Source organism: Anarhichas minor, unplaced genomic scaffold (genome assembly GCF_050575085.1).
Source record: "Anarhichas minor isolate MPS153535 unplaced genomic scaffold, ASM5057508v1 ptg000011l, whole genome shotgun sequence".
Classification (NCBI taxonomy): Eukaryota; Metazoa; Chordata; class Actinopteri; order Perciformes; family Anarhichadidae; genus Anarhichas; species Anarhichas minor.
The window spans coordinates 16,052,270-16,073,833 of record NW_027466457.1 but is presented as its reverse complement, the minus strand read 5'-3'; the positions used below and the strand labels follow the sequence as shown (position 1 = coordinate 16,073,833).

At 41.6% G+C, this 21,564-nt stretch overlaps 1 protein-coding gene across 2 annotated transcripts; it reads left to right on the top strand.

Moving 5' to 3' along the window:
* Positions 1-222: 222 nt before the first annotated feature.
* LOC142947818 (ceramide kinase-like) lies at positions 223-15,616 on the top strand. 2 transcript variants are annotated; one of them, XM_076089671.1, is made up of 14 exons: positions 223-561; positions 3,187-3,225; positions 4,241-4,381; positions 4,852-4,974; positions 5,066-5,191; positions 5,387-5,453; positions 5,679-5,824; positions 6,404-6,478; positions 7,670-7,822; positions 8,504-8,609; positions 9,227-9,306; positions 10,021-10,226; positions 10,467-10,681; positions 10,792-15,616. In XM_076089671.1, exons 1-14 carry the CDS (start codon positions 426-428, stop codon positions 10,877-10,879), a joined length of 1,701 nt encoding a protein of 566 aa, XP_075945786.1. In that variant the 5' UTR covers positions 223-425; the 3' UTR covers positions 10,880-15,616. The 2 variants fall into 2 exon arrangements, with proteins under 2 accessions (XP_075945786.1, XP_075945787.1); XM_076089672.1 differs by lacking the exon at positions 3,187-3,225.
* Positions 15,617-21,564: the final 5,948 nt, after the last annotated feature.

Genomic DNA, 21,564 nt, shown 5'->3' with positions numbered 1-21,564 from the left:
TTGTTTGTGCACTATATTTTATATTTTATTGTACATTTTAATATGTTTCTATGTTTTGCACTGTGTTGATTGTTTAATGTGATGCACCATCCACCATGTCAAAATTCATTGTATGTGCAACATACTTTGACAAATAAATGGTTTTGATTCTGATTCTGGAAAATAGAGTTGTCTGGCAGCACATGAACGCACCAGCATGCTCCTCCTACTTCCGGTAAAGAAACCGCTATCTGTCAGAGAAAAACATCCCACAGCTGAATTCCGCTACTTTGTATCGCCGCTGTTTGATTGTTATTTTTCGGGTTATTTTTTAGGCCTCTCCGGACACACAGAGAGAGAGACATGCCCGGACAGAGGTAACCGTCCCCGGGCTGCTGCTGCACCCTCAGCCGGCTGAAGGACAGGAGCAGGACGGACACACGCAGATGGAGAGGCCGAGCAGGCTGCTGCTGCTGTCCGAGCTCCGCGTCAGAAACGCGGCGTGCGAAGTGAGCCTGAGCCGGTCCCTGCTCACCTGGAAGAGACGGACCTCCAGCCCGGTGTACCACCCGTTCAGACCCAGTAAGACCCGGATAATGTGTGTCTGTTTATATCCATGTGTCTGTCTGTGTGTGTGTGTGTGTGTGTGCGTGTGTGCGTGTGTGCGTGCGTGCGTGCGTGCGTGTGTGTGTGTGTGTGTGTGTGTGTGTGTGTGTGTGTGTGTGTGTGTGTGTGTGTGTGTCGGCCTCCTGTGTGATAAACAAAGCACATTTAGCACAAACAAAGGACTCTGTGTTTGGACCTCAGAGACCAACACACACACACACACACACACACACACACACACACACGTGGATGTACTGAACACTCCATGATGAAGTCCGGACTGTAACAATAAGTGAGACGTGATATATCCGGGTTACATAACGGACACACACACTATGTGGAGGTCACAGTGAGGAACAATACACACCAGACCTCAGCTTATTAAATTATTTAAAAATATCTATATTTTAAGGACTGATTGGCTTGAGGAACGCAGACGGAGAGACCGTTGGTTTATGTTGTTCTAGTTGTGAATTCAGAGACTTTGACAGCGTTGGAAAGCAAAAGTGACATAAAATACCTAATTTCACCAAAGCTTCACAATGAGTACTTTATTGATATCTTAATCTTTGCGGCGAGTCGACGAGAGAAATATCCGTATGTCTGTTTTCAGGAGATTCAACCAAAGGAGGTTTCTGTGCTGTAGGTTCGCTGCTGAATACTGCGTTAGCCTGAGGATCCAAAACCTGCGAGATTTGTGTTTTCCAAGTGTGTTTAGGTTCACGGTGTGTTTAGGTTCACGGTGTGTTTAGGTTCACGGTGTGTTTAGGTTCACGGTGGCGTTTCAAGTGCTGGATAAACTAGCAGTAATCTCCAGGCCATGGTCAAGCCCTACACCCCGGCCCGACCACTTCGCTCTGCTACCTCGGGGCGACTGGTTGCCCCGTCGCTCAGAGGTCCCTGCGGCCGATCGACCCGGTCGCGGCTGTTTTCTGTCCTGGCCCCACAGTGGTGGAATGAACTCCCCACTGACGTCAGGACGGCAGAGTCGCTGCCCATCTTTCGGCGCAGGCTGAAAACTCACCTCTTCAAGAAGGCCTACCCTTCCGCTTAGCACTTACCTAGCATCTACTGTATTCATACTAGCTTATTGCACTTATTGTTTTTATATTAGCTTGTGGCACTTATTGCATTCCTTTGTTTCTGCACTGTACGTTGGCTCTGGTTTATGCTCTTAGATGCTTGTTTGAGGTAGGGACATGCACTTATTACTTCTGGTGACTAGTTGTTCTCTCGAAAACCGATGTTGAATACACTTATTGTAAGTCGCTTTGGATAAAAGCGTCTGCTAAATGACTGTAATGTAATGTAATGTAATGTAATCTGTCGAGCGCGTGAGAAAAGAAGTGCTGTGAAGGTATTATGAAAGATATCGAGGAATCTGATTTAGACTCACTTCTATTGTCAATGGAACGCAGTTCAGCAGTGAAGGTTCAGCGTAATGTACAGAATATAAAGTATTATATAGAATATATACTAAACAGTCAGTATGAATATATATATATATATATATATATATATATATATATATATATATATATATATATATATATATATAAGTATGAGGAGTAGAACATGTGCAGCAGTTACAGTAGTCAGTGCAGGTATTAGTATAAAGTAAATATAAATACATAGTGCAGGAAATGCTGATAGTAAGACATCGTAAACAGAATAAACAGCTGGAGCTTTGATAGGAATACTGTGGATATGCTTTTTGTTTTTTACTGAAAAGCATCTTGGGAGTTGTAGTTTACTTCTCTGATGTAGTTTTTATGCCCACAGGCTTGTAGCCTTTGACAAAAAAACAACCAAAGAGTGAACTGTTGTGTGACACAGGTGTGTGTGTCAGAGCTGCTTTCTCTCTCCTCTCAGTCAGTCTCAGGTGATACACGTCCAGCTGTTTCTTCCGTTGTCATGATGACCACAGAAAACACACGCTGGGTGTGTGAACCTGAGACACACTGTGTGTGTGTGTGTTTAGTGTTTCAGGTGAAACTTTAATGTCTGACCTGCTTTCTGCCTGATGCTGTACTCATTACATTTTCAGAAGCACTGATCAGATTGTTTTCAGTCCCCGACACAGACACCCGGGCATCGGGTATCTGTGTATTGATATCGTGATATGAGACTACTGTAGATATCAACTTAGATTTTGGATATTTTATTATGACGTAAGGGTTTTTCCTGGTTTTAAAGGCTTCAATAGTGATGTCATTTTCTGAACTGTCTCCAGGCTGTCTTAGCTGGACCTTTATTTGCCTTTTACCCACTCACTCATTATGTCCACATCACTGAGGATTATTATTTTGTAAATGTCTTTGTGTGAATATTTAATGATAGCACCAATGGTCAACTCTACATGTTTTTATCTAACACACATTCAAAGTTTCATTACTCCTCAATAACAGCTTTTAATGTTTGGTATAGCCGTAGAAATAGAAAAACTAACTTACTTTACTCATAAAGTCAACTATATTTGATCATTCTTTTGACAGTCGTTGTTAGTTCTGGGACTCCACAGCGTGGCGGTCCCCCACTGTTGAGGGTCTCCTGGAGAACCCTCTCCTTGGAGTGTTTGGTAACCGTGTGGTTCTCCTGCAGGGTTTTGTGTTCCTTCGTTCCCTCGTCGACCAGGCTCAGGTAGGAGATGTTGCTCCCTCAATGCAGTGGGCCGCCTCCAGGTTGAGTGTAGATTGTGGTGCTGCTGTGTTTTTACTTGTTTCTGTGTTTGATGGTTGATCTATTGATGCAGTTATGTTCCAAAGTGCTGAACACCGATTAACAAAAATGACATATATGTTTACTGACATTGTCTCAAATGTTCTCCCATGATCCCACGCTGCTTCACGACGTCACCAAACCTTTTAATTATTGATTTGATTCCGTCGTCTCTGTGGAAAAGACGATTTTAGCTCTGAAAGTTGATCCGTCACAGTTTCCTCTCAGCTTCTCAGGTCAACATTGTGTAACGTGTGACTTTGTGGTCGTTTAGTAACACGTAGATCTGAAAGGCTGACAAGGATGTTAGATTTCTGTATATTAGGTTATTATTTTATATTACATGATGTTAATTTGTGTTAAATATATAAACATTTGTGAGAATTTAAAGCCTGTTAACATTAAAATGTCTATTTTTGAGTAAAGGACGTTCTTTAGCAAATGTTAAATTAATTTAACATCAAAATACCATTTCAGTGTTTTATAAAAGACACAAAACCAAGCAAGGTCAGTGTGAAATGTGAATGAATACAATACAATGAAAGCTTAGTGACCTAATGAAAACAGTGTTGGTTATTAAGAGTGTGTAGTCACACAGGTCATATCGTTGGACTGGATTAATATCTATGTGCTTTATTAGAAATGTCAGTGTGATTCCAGTGAGGTTTCCTTACTGTAAGTTCTGCTTTCACTTCAGTTCCCCGTGAGGCCCAATATTATATTTCAGACATTCAAAACCTAAAACAGCTCTGACTCGATCCACTCTGATCGTGGGTTGTTCTCATCCGGTTCTAGTTCAGGTTTCAATTCATTTCTTTAAATATAACATGAAACTTGAAGCTCGTGGTGCATTTATGTTCTGCAGAGAGGCTCTGAAATATCTGCTGTGTGAGAGGAGGCTGCTGAATGCTAACGAGCTGTGTGTGTGCGCGTGCAGGTGTGTCTCATAGCGTGTTGGTGTCAGAGATCATCTCTGTCAGAGAGGAAGAGGAGGAGAACAGTAGCGGAGGAAGAGACGATGGCAGCTGGAAAAAGATCAAAGAGAGAGAAGGAAAGGACTGCAGGCAGGCCTTCACAGGTAAATGCACCTGGAAACACAGTAACTAAACATCTGGAAACAAACATCAAAACACGCATAACACATCTGAAAACACAGTAACAACACATCTGGAAACACTCCATTAGATACACCTGGAAACATTCATGAAGAAACATCTGTAAACACATTAAACACACCTGGAAACACACTGACACAACATCTGGAAACACACTGACACAACATCTGGAAACATACCTTTACATGCGTCCGGAAACATACACGAAAATAAACTTGGAAACATATTTAAAACATCTGGAAACACCCCTGTACATGAACCTGGAAACATACATGGAAACACCTGAAAACACTTCATGAAGCACATCTGTAAATAAAAGTAACGCACCCGGAAAATACCTGAAAACATAACTGGCAACACACCTGTGTGAATCCATCTGGATAAACACCTGTTTGATTACAATGACCAGTTGTGTGTGTCTGTTGTGTGTCAGTGTTGTACGTGGAGAGGAGTCAGCAGCACCGCTGGCGGTGTGCTGAGGTCACCTTCACCTGTCCAGAGGGGGCGCTGTGTCAACACTGGGTCAGCAGCATCAGAGAGCAGCTCGCCGCCATCGGTACGACGTCGCACCGACATACGCTCACCGACACACATGTGATGGTTGCCAGAAACACCAGTGACATCATCTTTGTTGTTGTTGTCGACAGCCAGTAGACCCAAACAACTGCTGGTCTACATCAACCCGTACAGCGGGAAGCGGCAGGGAAAACACATCTACGAGCAGAAGGTCGCCCCTCTGTTCGCCCAGGCAGGCGTCTCCACGCACGTCATCGGTGCGTCACGTATGACTCACTTCCTGTTTTTGGGCTTCCCGTGTCAGGGATTATGCATCTAACTGTGTGTGTGTGTGTGTGTGTGTGTGTGTGTGTGTGTGTGTGTGTGTGTGTGTGTGTGTGTGTGTGTGTGTGTGTGTGTGTGTGTGTGTGTGTGTGTGTGTGTGTGTGTGTGTGTGTGTGTGTGTGTGTTAGTGACGGAGCATGCCAATTATGCAAGGGACCACCTGAGGACGGAGGCGGAGCTGAAGAAGTTTGACGGGTGAGAGTTTAGTTCAACAGATGATTTATTACATCACAGAGACCAAAATACATACAAGGCAGCTAATGACCCGCCAAAATAAAAGCACCACAGAGAACACATCTGTCAGGCTGTTGTTTTCTGTGTTACAGCAGCCTCTTTACACTTTGTAAGGACAGTAAACATACTGATTATGAAATAAAAAGCCTTCGTACTCTACAACCTCTCACTGTGACCCCGGCTCAGGGTGGTGTGTGTCGGGGGGGACGGCATGTTCAGTGAGATCATCCACGGGCTGATCTGGAGGACGCAGATAGACGGCGGCGTCGATCCAAACTGTCCGGATGAAGCTCTGCTCCCCGGCTCGCTTCGCATCGGAATCATTCCTGCAGGTCAGAAACACTTCAATACTGCTTCTATTTATTTATTTATTTATTTTTTGGTTGATTTTAAAATGCCATCAAAGCTGAAGAGGTCCTTGAGGAGGCTCATTGGGTCCTTGAGGAGGCTCGATGGGCCCTTGAGGAGGCCGGAGGGATCCTTTAGTGAATTTAGCATCCGTCATGTTGCTCTGGTTAGCTGCAGTTTAAACTTCCAGGCATATTTTCTATGCATTTAAATTGTTCTTTTAATACATGGTATCATTTATTTAGCACAGACTCACAGCCAATCAGAGAGCAGGAGTCTCTGTTACCGGGGTGTAAACGCAGGTAGTGACTGTGTCCTCGTTTTCCGGTTTGTTTGTGTCCTTTTGTGTTTTCTGTTGTTCAGGTGCTCTATAAATACACACACAGTCATCGGGGAGACATTCATTGTCTCTGCAGCAGAAGCAGCTCACCTGGTTAATTACTTTCTGCTGATGCTCGCTGCGCCAGTGAAACGTGCAATTTCAAAAAACTTTGCATGCAAACAGGCAGCAACGATCATTCACCTCACTGGATCATTACACACTCTGTTTGTTTGGGTTTCAGGTTCAACAGACTGCATCTGCTTCGCCACTGTGGGCGCAAACGACCCCGTCACCTCGGCCCTGCACATCATTGTGGGTCAGTTTCATGGGGTCACGACACGTCAACATGAATCATTTCAGTTTGTTTACCGTGTTACACACCGGACGAAAGGAAAGGCAAAGGACAAAGAAGGTCTTCCTCCAGTAAAAAATGACATGTCGCCGTCATAACGGATAATTAATCAGCAAAATAAAGACACTTTTTGGTCAATGACTTGCCAACATGGCACATTTAAATGTTATATATCTACATGTTTCTCACAAAAACTTCCCCATTTTACAACGGTTTCACCTCGTATGCAAAACTCAAATTTAGAGCTGCAATGATTAGTCGATCAACAGAAAATGAAGTAGTTTGATGATGCAGTTAATAGTTTAAGTAACATTAGCTGGTTTCATGTGGCCGAATGTTAGAAGGTGCTGCTTTTCCTGGTCTTGCATAAATAGTGAACTGAATTGACCGTCAATCGGACAAAACAACACATCTGACGACTTCACCTTGGACTTTGAGAGTCTGGGATGGAGATCTTTTACTGTTTCTGATTTATAGACCAACTAATGAATCAAATAACTGAGAACATTGAAGATTGATCTATAATGAAAATAATTGTTAGTTGTAGCCCTTCTCAAATTTGCAAGAGAGAGAGAGATTTTTTGTCGTAATGCCTTTTCCTATTATCTCAGATTATATTGTGTGTTTCACAAATGTTGCCACGTTTTTTTAATCCATATCCAGTTCATCCTCCATCATAGTCGCTCCAAATGTAATGAAAATCCAGTGACGTACATTACTTTGCTTTCTGTGGTCTCGTGCTGCCATCTAGTGTTCTTTCAAGTCAACTTTATTGTCAATTCTGCCATGTTGTACAGGACATAATGCCGCTTCTCTCTGACCACGGTGGTGATATATATTTTATACAAAGAACTTTTCAAAACAAAGTTACAAAGTGGTTTACATGGTAGAACCAGAAATATAACATTTAGAACTGCAATGAGGCAAATAGATCGGTTGGGACAAATTTAACTCCTAGAGAAATAAAATAACCAACAATGGTTTAAGATAAAAACAATACATAATAATAATCATAAGATTTGAAATAAAACAGTGTGCTAGACTTAATAAATAGCTTTTACAAAAAAATACATTTTGAAGTGTGTCTTTAAAAGTCTAGTTTTTTTTGAATGACTCCACATCAGTGTGTTGATTCCTGTGTGTTCATGTGCTCAGGAGACTCTCAGCCGATGGACGTGTGCTCCGTCCACCACAACAACACCTTCCTGCGATACTCCGTCTCTCTGCTGGGTTACGGATTCTACGGCGACGTGCTGACCGACAGTGAGAGGAAGAGATGGATGGGACCGGCCAGATACGACCTCTCGGGTACAACAAGTGTTGAGAAGTTCTCCGGGGCAGTCTGTCATTGTAGAGAAACCCAACAAGCTGCTGCTGTTTATTAGCGAACGAAGCTTCCTGTAAACTAAACGGAGGGAAAACAACAACTCAACAACACATTTCTTAGTCACCAAACAGAAGGAAGTCATAGATAAAACTACAGCTACAAACAGAAGCTCTGAGGCAGATGGAACCGAAAAGACCTGGAAATCCGTCCAGGCTCTTGAGACGAGTTTGCTTGTTTCAGATCAGTTCTTGTATCAGTAAGGGTAGAGGGTTGGTTTCTGAATGAGTGAAGGGAGGCACAGGATAAGGAAAAAAAGGAATGAATAAATAAATATCATAAAACCCTGCGATGAACTGGCGACCTGTCCAGGGTGAACCCTGCCTTCGCCCAATGTCAGCTGGGATCGGCTCCAGCGCCCCGCGACCCTGAACAGGATAAGCGGTTTGGATAATGAATGAAAACTGAAACTATGAAACTACATTTATCAATGTAACAAATATGACTATGAAGTTGCGCATGCTTCCTATAATAATGATAGTCTAACAAACACCTGATACTTAAAGTTACTACAAGGAACTTTTATTTTGTGTTGATTGTGGCGACCCCTGTGGACAAAAGTGGTACTGCTTCCCTGTAATCCCTTGATGACGCTATGACTGCAGGTGTGAAGATGTTCCTGACTCATCACTACTATGAAGGAACGGTGTCCTACCTGCCGGCCAGAGGCATCATGGGAACGCCGCGGGACGCCGCCAAGTGTCGATCCGGGTGAGAAAGACTTTATGTAATGTACATTTATATAATGTACAAAAATGTACTCCCACTCAGATTCAAAAGTGTGTTTATTTAAGTTGGCTAACGATTCAGGTTAGTACAAAACTGTAATAATAATGTTAATAATCATCCTATCTGTCAAATTCTTTCAAAGCCTCAACTTTTTTTATTTTGCGTTTTGTGTCATTTTTGGGAAATGACTTGCACTCAAAATACAAACTTAATGAGTCTGTAACCATAACTATATCTATGTAATATCTATGGTGTGTATTATTACATATACATATGTGTAAACTATTTCATGCCATTAGCTCAACTTGTAACACATACAGAACCTCTTTGGTTCAAGTGTTCGGTTTTGGTAACCTAACAGTTTAATTTAGCAACCATCACTATTTGGTTCATGTCAGGTAAGTTTAATTGCCAAAACAGTTCAAGTTAGCTAACGATCCTGTACAGTGTCTTCAACGGTTTGGTTCAAGTTAGCTAACAGCTAAGCAGTTAAATCAGAATTTAGCTGACAAGTTTAGTAGCTAAAACTGCTGTTTTCTGGTAATGTTATTTGATTGTTGTTTCATATAAATAACATCGTTGTGTCTGTACATTTCCAGCTGTGTGGTTTGTCAGCACAACGGGCAGCTACTTTCAGAGAAAGCTGAGCGGTACGAGGTGGATGAGGCATCGGACAGCGGTGAGTCCAACGAATCCTCATTCAGAGCTTCTAAAGCACAGCTGGAAAGAAAATTAGTAAACTGTCTTTGGATTAAGATATCCTGTCAGACCAATGGATTTTTACTCAAAAAGGCAGACTTCAGTCAGAATCGGTCACACAGACTGGAATCGGGGGCAAACAGCAGGCCTGGCTTCATTATCCTGTTGTGTCTTAGAATATATTTATACCGTATTATGAAATAAAAGTGGTCCATGAATGAAGCCCTGGGGGACACCACAGGATAGTCCTCAGACTCAAATTTACCTCACTGTCTATCCAGTTAGTAGTTATTCTGGAGCTGTCAATCACATCCCATGATCTTCATCAGCAGACCAGTTGAGCATCTCATCCATGTTGGCTTAATAATTGCAACTGACAGAACAATCTCACCACAAGGTCCATTTAGTAGCTCTTCTGGAGGTTTCGATCACATTACCAAGGTCAAGAATTTTGAATCTCAACTTTTTAAAGCTACTCAGTATATTGCGTGATTGTATTCAGATGGACTCTTTTTTTCCTAACCATACAAGTATCTGATTGGCCTTGTAGATATTTTAGATGCTAATTAACGTATTAATTGTTCAACCACAGTGTTTGAATGTCAACGTTTTCCACAGTAAAAGCCAAAGTAAAAATGTAGACGTTGGCAGCAGCAAGAAAAGTCAAATCTGTCTTTTGCTGGATTGGTTATAGAAAGTGACAGCGAGTGGAGGACAATCAGAGGGAAGTTCCTGGCCATAAACGCTGCCAGTATGAGCTGTGCTTGTCCTCGTAGCCCCAAAGGCCTCTCCCCCGCCGCTCACCTGGCCGACGGCACCACCGACCTCATCCTGGTCCGAAAATGTTCCCGCTTCGACTTCCTCAGACACCTCCTACGGCACACCAGCAAGGACGACCAGGTAATAGATCAGCATTCTGGTTTTATTGTCTCTCCACATAATCACAACAAAGAGACTGAATCCCAAGATACCAAACACCTGTTACAGTTACTAAAGGTGCTCCTTAGTATCAGGATTTTGCATCATCTGATTGGCTGTTCTGATCGGCCGTTGGTGGAAACCACCGATTGAAGTGTTTAGAACCAATATCGGCCGATCGCCCTCCAGATCTCCCTCACTGTCTCGTTCTGTCTCGACCAGTTTGACCTGAACTTTGTTGAGGTTCACCGGGTGCGGCGTTTCCGCTTCACGCCGCGTCACTGCCAGAGCGACTCAGATCTGGATCTGCGGGAGAGCGGCAAACACCAAATCTTCAGCCAGATCTGCCGAGACCACCCGGCCTGCAGCTGTGCCCCCGTCTACAGCAGCTGGAACTGCGATGGCGAGATCCTGACCCACACGGCCATCGACGTCAGGTACCACGAACCTCTGGGAGTCTCCTACCTAACTATTATCATATTTTTCAACCCAAGTTGAATGTCTTTTTAAAAACCATCTCCATTTGTTGTTGTTGTTTTTTCCCCAGAGTGCACTGCCAGTTGATCAACCTGTTCGCACGAGGGATCGAAGAACCGACGGTGTTTGAGGATCTTGCCAACCCCTGTGCAATATAGGGCCACACCCCCATTATTCCCTGTCAGACACTGGATTCGTCTCTCTGTTTTCGGCCTCGACCTACGTCACTGTTGCTGCCGCCATCATGTGACACTCACCACGTCTTTCAACAGGAGGCTCGACAGGATTTACCGAGTTGTGCTGTTACTCAAAGATAAGCAGTAGGGAAGGAGACTAGGGAAGCAGTAGGGAGGGAAGTCTTTACTTTCTGGGTCTGACACTCCAACATTTCCCCACAGACAGGAAGTGAGATGCAGTTTCCTTAGAACGTCTTGCAACAGCTTTAAATGCATTCTCCAGAATCTAGCAGCTGTTCTTAAGAAATAATCGGGTAAATTATTGACTTGGAGAGTAAAGCTTAACACTCAGATTGTGTTCTAGGTCAAATCGTTGGTGTTGACGGGTGTCTGGCACCTGATTTATTTGTCCTGAAACTGAGCCCTTGAGGTTACAAATTCCTGTAACAGTAACACAATGTAAACAAACAACATGGATTTGTTTTTGCGTTGCCCAGAACATTGACCTGTGTGTCACTGCCTATAGAGTCCGCTGAAGTACTCAAATCTGGTTTTAATCTCAAGTCCGGTGTGTTTTTCTGTTGACTCGGACTTGTTTTGGGTCAAATAGATGTTTTGACTTTGACTCATCTCGTCTCTCGGGCTCGTCTCTGTCTTTTGGCTGTTTTTGCTTGAACTTGTCTTGACTCGAGCTTTAGTCGGCCTTCTTGGTATTTTGAAGTGGACTTGTCTGGATTTTTTGACTTGGAGCTGCCTTGACTCGTACTTGTCTGTCTTGTGGCTGTTTTGACTGACTTGTCATGGGTGATTTGACTCTGCTTCGTCTCGGTGTCGGCCACCACCTGTTACAGACTCAACCGAGTCCAGATGTTTGTTTAGCAGACTGGAGTCAGCTGTTACGGGTCTTGACTCGGACTCAACCCTGTTTGGACTCAGCTTGGACTTGATCAGAAAACTGCTGAATAATGGTTAATATTGCCTTTTGTATTTGTGATTTTATTCTGTTGAAGTACTCAACTCCTGTCTTGGTCTAGAGACGTTTTATTCTTATACCTTCTGACTCGTCATGGTCTCGCCGATCGTTTAATTTCTGCCTTTTTTGACTCTGACTCGTCTTGATCCTAACCACCAGACATTCTCACCTGTTAATGCCATCTTGATATGAGCTCGACCCCTATTTGGACTTGAAATTGCTCGAACTTCGAGTTGCTCGAACTTCACTCAAATAGTCTGTAAACTAATTTCTAGATTGACTTTTATTTGCTACGTTTGTTATTGTATTTGTCCACGTTCTTCATTAGTGCTGTGGTGCTTCAATCAGGCGTTGAGTCTGGTCTCAAGACGTTTTTTTCTATTAACCTTACTCTGTCGTTTAGATGATTTCACTCTGATTTTTCTGAGTTTCATATTTATTTAGCTTATAAAAATATTGAAAATTGTTACAGAAATTTTAGCTTCTTTGCACTTTTAAATCATTTGGAACGATCATGGATTTTGAATTATCTGTTACATGTTTTAAGGATGCCAGACACCTGCCAGTCATTCCTCGGGTCATGTAGTCATTAGGGGTCAGGGGCTTCATGGAAAATACAAAGTGAATCCCCTGCACATGGTCAGTACTTATAATGCTGACAGGACATTTATTTTCCAGCAGCTATGTTCTTCAGCTGTGTGAAGATTTCTTTTACTTCTCGATTAGATTTTCCATAGAAAAACCTGAGCTCAATCATACCTATGACATTTCTATTTTTGATGATTTTAATTCCCAGCTATTCAGAAGTGTGTCGGTCAAGCTGGTCGTGGCTGAGTAAACGGAACAGCGCATGCGTGAATGTTTTTAATCTTCCATTTCTGCTCAATATGCAAATGAACTGCTCTAACGCCAATGTGTCACTCAAACTGTGCAGATATTCTGTCTTCAAAATCAGCTGAAGTTGTAGCTGTAACTTCAACATGCTCCCGGTGTGCAATTATGTTTTAAAGATGTTTATCAGCTTTATTTTGTTTTGTAAAACCTCAAGTCAATAATCTGAACCTTCCTCAAATCAAACATGAGTCACATGCAACAAAAGACCAAGAGAATACTAAAACACCCCAAAAAAACACAGAAATGTCTCAACAACTATTGGATCGAGTGCCAGGCTGGGTGGTTCAGACATCCATGCTCTTTTCGAGAGAGATCCTTTTACAGCTTGTAAACAATGATGACGTACGTTTGACGATGGAAGTACTGCAGAGTGCCAAGTGTCAAGCTATGCAAGGACATTAACCACCAAAGATGGTGAATGCAACCAAAACAAATCTGTGTGCTATCAGTGAGTGAGTAGAATACTTTAGCAAGTGGCCCAATATTTAGTGGCCAGATATAAACGTGTAGCGTAACAGCAGCGAGACATTATGAGCTACAAGTCACTAGATGCTTCTAATCAAGTTACGTACAGAATCTCAAACACCACGACAGAGACTCAGAGGTTTGACTTCATTCAGGTTTTAAACGGTCCAGTTGTAGCCAACACGGTTAATCGCTTGCCGCCGTAGACTGTGCCGATGTTTCGGTTAAACCAGTGACCGTGTTAACTGGTGACTCTCAGCTGAATGTGCGTTTAGACAGCTCAGGCCAAACACCACCTCTGTAGCGAACATGCGTACTCTAGCATTAGTGATGGCTAACATCTTTGGGGGCTCAACATGTTTTTGTCCTAATACTTAACATCAAACAATCAAATCTGAATTGGTCACAACCATTAGAATATTATTTCACACAAAACAAAATGTTGAATTGTATTGTGTTACTGGAAGGTTCGCATTATTGACGTGAAGTTTTGTGAATTGTTGTTTAGTTGACGGAAGCTGCGCTGTAGAGTCCAGTGTTGATGGTCAACAATCTGCTCAAGAGGATGAACCCTTTCCTCTTCCACCTCCCTCGGGGCAAATTGGCCATTTTTAGCTTCACTAGAAGCTGCAAATCATCAAGATATTCTTTGCAAATGTATTACAAATAATATGAGGTTTTCTTTTTCCAAACCACTTAAAGAGCTCCATTTGACCGGACAGGAAGTCGGGTACCAGCACTGGACTGTCGGACTGTAGATGCTGTTTCTTTGTGTTTTTGTTTGTTTGTTGACGAGTAATCCTGTTTCCTCTCCGCTGACGTCGAGCTGGACTCGAACTGACGGAGGAGGGAACCAGTAGCAGCTCACGGTGCTCATGAACACCAGCAGGCCAAATACCGGCCGGGGTTCAATGATGTAGCTGTGTCTGTCTGTGACAGTTGTAGCTCAGCCTAGAGGACCTCACCAATCAAAAGAGAATTGGAACCCTACGTACATGCATTCATTTTAAAGGATGTGACGGATTCAAACTGTCTCATGTGGATTAATCTCTTAGTGCTGTATCGATACAATCAGAGCCTTAATATTTGCTGTAAAACCTCCAAACAACAACAAACCAAATGTGTTAATCGTGTGCACACAAAGGTCGACTGGTGATGGACGACTGAGGTGGTCTTTTAGTTAGGAGAGGATAAGACTTATTTATTTACATTTAGCAATCTAATTATGAATTAAATGTCTTTGTGCCTCAGTATATAGATTTAGTGCCCGGTGAAACCATAAAGTCTCATTCATTTGCATGTTTTTTTGTGATAATAGTTGGTGCTGGAGAGGTAAATACCTGAGTGAACCTGCTAACCCTAGTCGGCTATAATCTCGTATTATCTAGCTAAGTTGCTAAGACTTAGCTGGCTTGCTACTAGCTAATGTCGCGTTCACAATTCGTACACCAAAAAGGCCCAGTCACACAAAAATAAGTGCAATGAAGAAATTCTCATGTACTTAATGCGCATCTTGATGAAAAAATGGCTTTAAAAGCTTGGTGACGTAGTGACTACACTGTAAAAAAAAGTAAGTTTTTATGTGACCGGGTCTTATTTACCAACAGCCAAGTGGGAAATTACAACATGACACTATAATATCTCCCACTTGGTGAAAATAACTTCTAGTTTCCAAAAACATGCGGTTTTCTTGCTTCCATTCTGCAGACGTAGTTTCTACTAGTTAGCCGTTGGTTAGCTAGCTATGCTAACCGGAGAGTAACGCACAGTTAATTGACAATGCTGCATGACGTACAGCTAACATGACTTTACCGCTCTCTATTCCGGTCAACACTGTCGAGGTGGTTTGAATGTCTTCTTACAAATTAAATTCACTCTCCCGTTAATCCACTGATTGTTAAGAAATTAACATATTTTGTCATTCAATTTTGCAGTTATATGAATGCTGGGACCTTAAAGCAGTGCAGAGTAAAATATGTAATTACCTCGATAATAACAAGTAGAGTTAAAGATGTAACCAGATCCTCTCTGGGGTTGTATCAGGTATTTTACTAACAGCATGTAGAACGTGTAGAATGAAGGATTAGCTTTGCAAATAATGAATCTTTTTAGTAAATTAGTTTAATCTATAAAATCTGAAAAGAATTTCAAATGTCCATCTTAAGTTTCCAAAGTGTTTTTTAAAACTCCTGGAATGACGTTTTCTTCAGTGAAGCTTCTCCCATTTTAAACCTCTAACTAACAGGGAATGTTTTGAACGCTATAGTTTAATCAGATGCTGAACACTCGTTTGATTTAATGTGTCTGTCGACCTCGAGCTGTAACTGATCTTTTCCTTCTGCTGTAGCTGTTTCTATTATCAGGAATAAAAAAAAAAACATTCAACACTTTCTTGTACGAAATTTATGATTTTATTGTTTACATCTGACCGCTGAAGGAGTTATTATCCTGGTGTAAGCCTGTGGGGAGATCATGCATGTTGGTGTGTGTGTGTGCGTCTGTTCGTCCACAGCTATAATGTTTCATAGCTACTACTGGACCCATCAGGCTGATGTTTCCTGTGCTCATTGATGCTCAAGGACTCTCCTTGTTGCAGGGATTCACACGGTTTGAACTGAAGATTGAGAGGAGCTGTTTCAAGTTAAGTCCTCGGCTCTTCTGCCAACAGCACATGGTCCTTCACTCGCTGCAAATAGATCTGGCCGTAAGAAAAAGAGTTGGCGACACATTACAGGGCACACTGCATTTATTTGTTCACAGCATTGTGCCGTAAATGGAGCCTCCATTTTCTCTGGAAATTGTAAAAGCGAGTCTTACAGAGAACCAATCTAAACACTGATGGTGTTGTTATTCTAAAGCCATTACATTGTGCATTCAACATGTACTTCATGATTATAAGTCGTCCATTGCCACTTTAAGGAAAAGCACAAAAGTCTGTAAAATCAGCAAAATGTACTTTAAGTATTAAGAGTAAAAGTACAGTTACTGAAAATTGGCCCTCTGACTCATATGTGACGTTATTAAATAGTGTCAGTCACCTCTGAACTGTGAGCAGAGCAAACAGAAGCATAAATCAGAGCGATAAAAAGATCAGAAACGTGTGTTCGTGGATCAATACTCTGCAGTGATGTGAGAATGATTGCATGTGAACAAACAGCAGGCGGCTCTCACAGGTGATTAGAGCTCATTAAGGAAGTCGGATCCAATAATCTCATTAAGATTTCAGGAAGCAAAAAAAACTGGAAAATCTGGTTCCCGACTAAATGTGTTGACACGGTAAATAATCAGACCAATAAAGTCGGAGGGAAGTCCGTCAGGGGGGTCGATACCCGAGGGGGTACAAAAGGAGGCAGCTCGGACCCCAACACCCAGTCTGCAGGTCTGATCCGGTTCGGTCTCTGAGAAGGATCTGTCCAGGTGAGTCTCCTCGTACATCCACTGGAGACATTGTAGTCGCTGAGATGAGCTCGTTCTGTTTATCATTAATATCTCTGCTTGTTCCTTTAACTTGCAGTTAGTCGTGTTTGTAAGTTTGTACATATTTTTTTTAACTTTCAGGTTAAAAATCAAATTTTGAGATCCAACTCTGATGTTGCTGAGAAAAGAAGGATACTTGTAATTACGATAACTCTGATGTGACCTGAACGCGGCACAAGTGCATTGCTTGTGGCAGCTCCATGGACACTGACTGATCAGAAGTTAAATGTTTATTTATAAAGCTCGGATCACAAACTATGTCAGGGTCAGATGTGTTTTTAATGTAAAAGAATGTAATAAAATTACAGACCTGAAGCTTTCACAAGAGAATTTACAGGCACTATTTCTTGTACCTACGAGCTCACACCACTAACATTGCAGGTAAAAAACTTTATTTTCAAGCACATCTTATAAAATAATTGAATATTCCAAAGGTGCAGGGATTTTTAACTGGTGTTGGGGATCAGGTCTGGCTCACGGGTGTTGGACTGGGTTGAGGTCAGAGCTCTGTGCAGAAAAGAGACGAACACAAAAGATGATAAACAAACTGTTTTCTATTTTATGCTGCAGCCTTAAGATTTTCAGAACAAAAGGATGCATCCGTCTGTTCGGAGGTTTTGAAATATAAATCTTATTTGTCTCTGCAGGAAATCATCAACCTCATCTTCTTCTTCGTCCTAATGATGCCATCCATGAGTGTGACTCAGCTGTTCCTGCTGTTGGCCCTCCTCCACCTCAGCACATCACTTCCTGTCAGGTACCATCACCTGTACTTCTCTCAGACGCTGCTTAAAAACATCTGCCAAAGAAATCCCTCCCTGCTTCCTCTAAATATAATACCGCACTCCGCTTCCACATGATCATGAGAGATTTGTATGAAACAATAGCAGCTGGATAACAAAATACACAACAATTGTATCATGTTTAGTTCAGTTTTCCTCTTTCTTCATTTCAGAAAAATCATTTTTCAAATCATCTTCAGGAGGAAAAAAAGGGTTTTGTATTTTCTGATATTGTTCTTTGTATTTGTTTTAAAAATGCATGTTGTGACTTCCTGTCATGTGACCTCAGGGATGAAGAAGAGGTGGAGAGTTTCCTGACTGAGATCAGACACCTGAACGCACCGTGGTCTCTGTCGAGGATGAACTCTGCAGACGCTCTGCTCGAGGCCAGACTCAGGTGAGTTTACACTAATCAAAGAAAAAAAACCTACAGTTTTTAGTGAAGAAAATGAATATGTGGGATTGTTATGTTGGGATGTTTTCAGAGAAAAATCTGTAAAGTAAAAACGCCCGTACACTACCTGCTCAACAGCAAACAGCAGTCAGACACAGTTAGAGATTGGTGGTGAACATAGTGGAGCATTCAGCAGCTCAAGATATTTCCCTCAGGAGGTGGTGGAGACCAAAACCAGAGCTAACAGAGAGATAATACTGGACTTACATTCATCAGGTGAGAGAAACACAAAGACTCTTAATGAATGACCATGTTTATCTGTAACTGATTGATGTGTAAATACCGTTTTGAAGCCTCGAGTTTGGCATCTTGGCCGTTGCCATCTTGTTTCTTTTGGAGGCATTTTCTTTTTTTTTTTTTACCATTTTGCACGAGAAGTTTAAGCCCTTCAGCACTGGCTTCACTCTTCAGATCTGCAGGGTTTCCCTTGGTTCACAGTTTGTTTCTGCTGCCCCCAAGTGACCATAAAATCTGTGACAGCAGCTTGGACTTTATTCAAATTTATGGGAAAACTAAAACATATTTCTCTACTGTGTTTCAGTGTTTCATTGTATTCTGAATCATGTTTATGCAGCTTTTAATTTTAACCTCTACGATGTAGTGTTGAGTACATGGTTAGTGCAAGTCTATAGATAATGTATATTGTCTTGTATTGATAAAAAAAAAAAAGAACATAAACAAAACATAAAAGCGTGAAGTCAAATCCAGGAAGACGATACGATTATTGATGTGATTGTGTTTCAGGCAGCTGCTGTCTGCAGGTCTGGACCGTCGGAGGCAGCTGGGAGACATCGAGTTCTCCAACAGATACGCAGAGTTCCTGCGATCTAAAGCCAAACACAGCTCCATCTGCGCCTTCCTGCGCCGCATGCAGGGCGTCAGGAAGAGGTGTGACACTTCAGACACATTAGAACAGCAGTCTGCCACTGAGCTGCTCTGCTTTAATTGATGTTTAGCGATTGGAAAACAGCAAAGTAGAAATAACTGAAAACAACCAGTGAATGAAAATAGCATCCGTGTTAAACAGAGAAATTGGGCCTCATGAAACGACTGGACAGGATGAAATGAATAGTAAATGCTTTTTAAGGAGATTACCAGCCCTGCCTTTAAACCGTCACTGTGTTTCTGTCCACAGCGGGGTGGGAGGAGACACGGAGAAGGTGACCCTGCTGCTGAAACAGTACATGTGTCCGTCCGTCTACAACAACTGGCCGACCGACCTGTAGAAGAGGATGTTAGAAGGACCAACATGGTACTGATGTTCTGAATAATGCTCTTTGTATGCAGCTGTAATCATATTTAATATGGAAACACAGATATCTTTGTTATTAAAATACATTTTATGAAGTACTTTGGTGTGTTTGGTTACTGTAATACTCTGTATTAGTGAGGACTGTTACATTAATAGGTATTGATGTCAGTTAAAGAAGCTAACAATTCTGATATTTAAAATTAAACTAAGAACAAAGTTTACTAAAATGCTAAAAAATTCCCCCAAAACGTGGTTCAGCTCAGCTGAGGTGAAGAACTTAGTTTAGCAATAAAAGCAAGAAAGCGCCGAAAAAAGTGAACCCGAGATAATAAATGTTGACGTACAAGAAGTGTGTGTGACTTAAAACACCAGATCAGTGTGGAGCGATGAGGAGACCGTCACCTTCCTCACATTAATACATCAAACAAACACAAATGTTGTTACCGCCCATCAAGGCTTTGACTGGCTCTCTTTTATTATATTATCTCGCTGCGCGCTCTTCTACTGCAGTGGTGTATGAGCAGCTGTGCTCCGGTGGTTTGATCCCCGGCTCCTCCAGTCCGCATGTCAAAGTCCAAAGGTCTGTGTGAACTGGTGAATGTTGACATGTAGTGCTCAGTGCTTTGAGGACTAGAAAGGCACAATATAATCTGGCTGGAGAATTAGCACCACCTACATCTTATCTCGATAAACCCACTCCTAATATTTGCAGTAGTTGATGGAAATAAGCATAAGTTTGCCGTGTCTTTTGCTGATGTTCTGTACATTTGGTTGCCTGGCTGTTGACTCATTTACACCTGACATGCCGTCTTCTTCTGGGTAGTCCTCTTGATGAGGAAAAGCGCATGTTATAACTGAATGTTATAACTGAATGTGGTTGACCACATCTGGACATGGTCAGGCTTTCATTGTGATCCGATTTTTAAAAAATCCACTCAGCAAGTTTTATCTGACTCTGCCTTTTCCCTCCAACTTAAGCAAATCCAAATTAGTATTTTAATATCAAAATGCAGGAAGAATTGAATACCAGGTGTGAACGCAAAGGCTCGTTGATCCCTACACCTCGTGTATCCATACATAGATCGCATACGAACAACTATTTGTGCAATCTGTTGTAACTTGAGCTTCTCTGTGCTTTGTTGACATGGAGGTCGGCCATGCGTGCCTTTTTAGTGCAAGTTAGTAAGAATCATAAAGTCTAATCTAATAAAAATATTGGAAAGTTGAATCTTACTGACGCTAAATTGAAGCTTTACAGTGTTTTCATCACTACCACATTGCATTGTGGGATATTAACGCGGCGGTAGTGTCCAGTGTTTCCATCCTCTAGTATTTCACAGGAAATAGTATGCGGTTCACGTACTGTTGGTTTCGGTCTACTGAAATACATCACATACTGTTTTAATGTACTAAGAAGCATGTTAGGGTGGAATAATTATTAGTTGTTTATTCATGGCGTGCACACATGTCTGCCACAAAAGTTTTGTTTATAATCGTCCCATAAATTATAAAAACGTCAAGCCTTTTGTTATATGATGCAAATATTTTATTTAATATTGGTTTATAAATTGAATTGCAGCACAACTTGACAACTGAGGTCCAGACTACAACACTTGTGAATATGAAAATCCTAAAACTGTAGAAATGTACTTACCTTGGAACCATTTTCATCAACGGATAAAGTTATAATTCATAATTATTAGAACCTTTGAATCAATAAAGGAGGAAAAGAATCTTGTAAAAATAACTACCGTATGTGATAAATCTAGGTTGAGTTCATTGAAGCTATTTTGAACCACTTAACAATAATTAAAAGACTTTTTCTTTTTTATATTAAAGTAGTACTAGTAGTACTAGTATAGTAAGAGTAGTACTAGATTCGTGAGAGTAGTACTAGTAGCCTATAGTAAGAGTAGTACTAGTTTGGATATCTTTGTGTTGACGTGTAAAAGAGAATAGAAATCTAAACCTCCACATTAAATATACACGTCTGTGGTTTCTTTCCTGTATTCATGCGTTTGTTCCGTCTTTGTTGTCAACCATAAATGGAGACTTGAACTCTGGATGACGGGACACTGGAGAAGAGGATCATATCACATGCTGATATGAAGAAATGAGTTGATAAAAAAACTTAATGAAAGACTTCATGAATTCTTTCAACTTCTGTATACGTCTAAACATGTAACCAGGATGAGCCTCAAGTCAAACCAAACAAATAAAAGACAATTTGTCACTTTATGACTTCCCAGCACAAACAGACGTGTGCTATGCTTTTATGACGGGGAAAAGTCCACCGAAGCCATAAAGCTGAGAAAGATAAGTCGAGAGCAGAGACGGAGACGGATCAGTTCAGACAAGCTGGACGGAGAC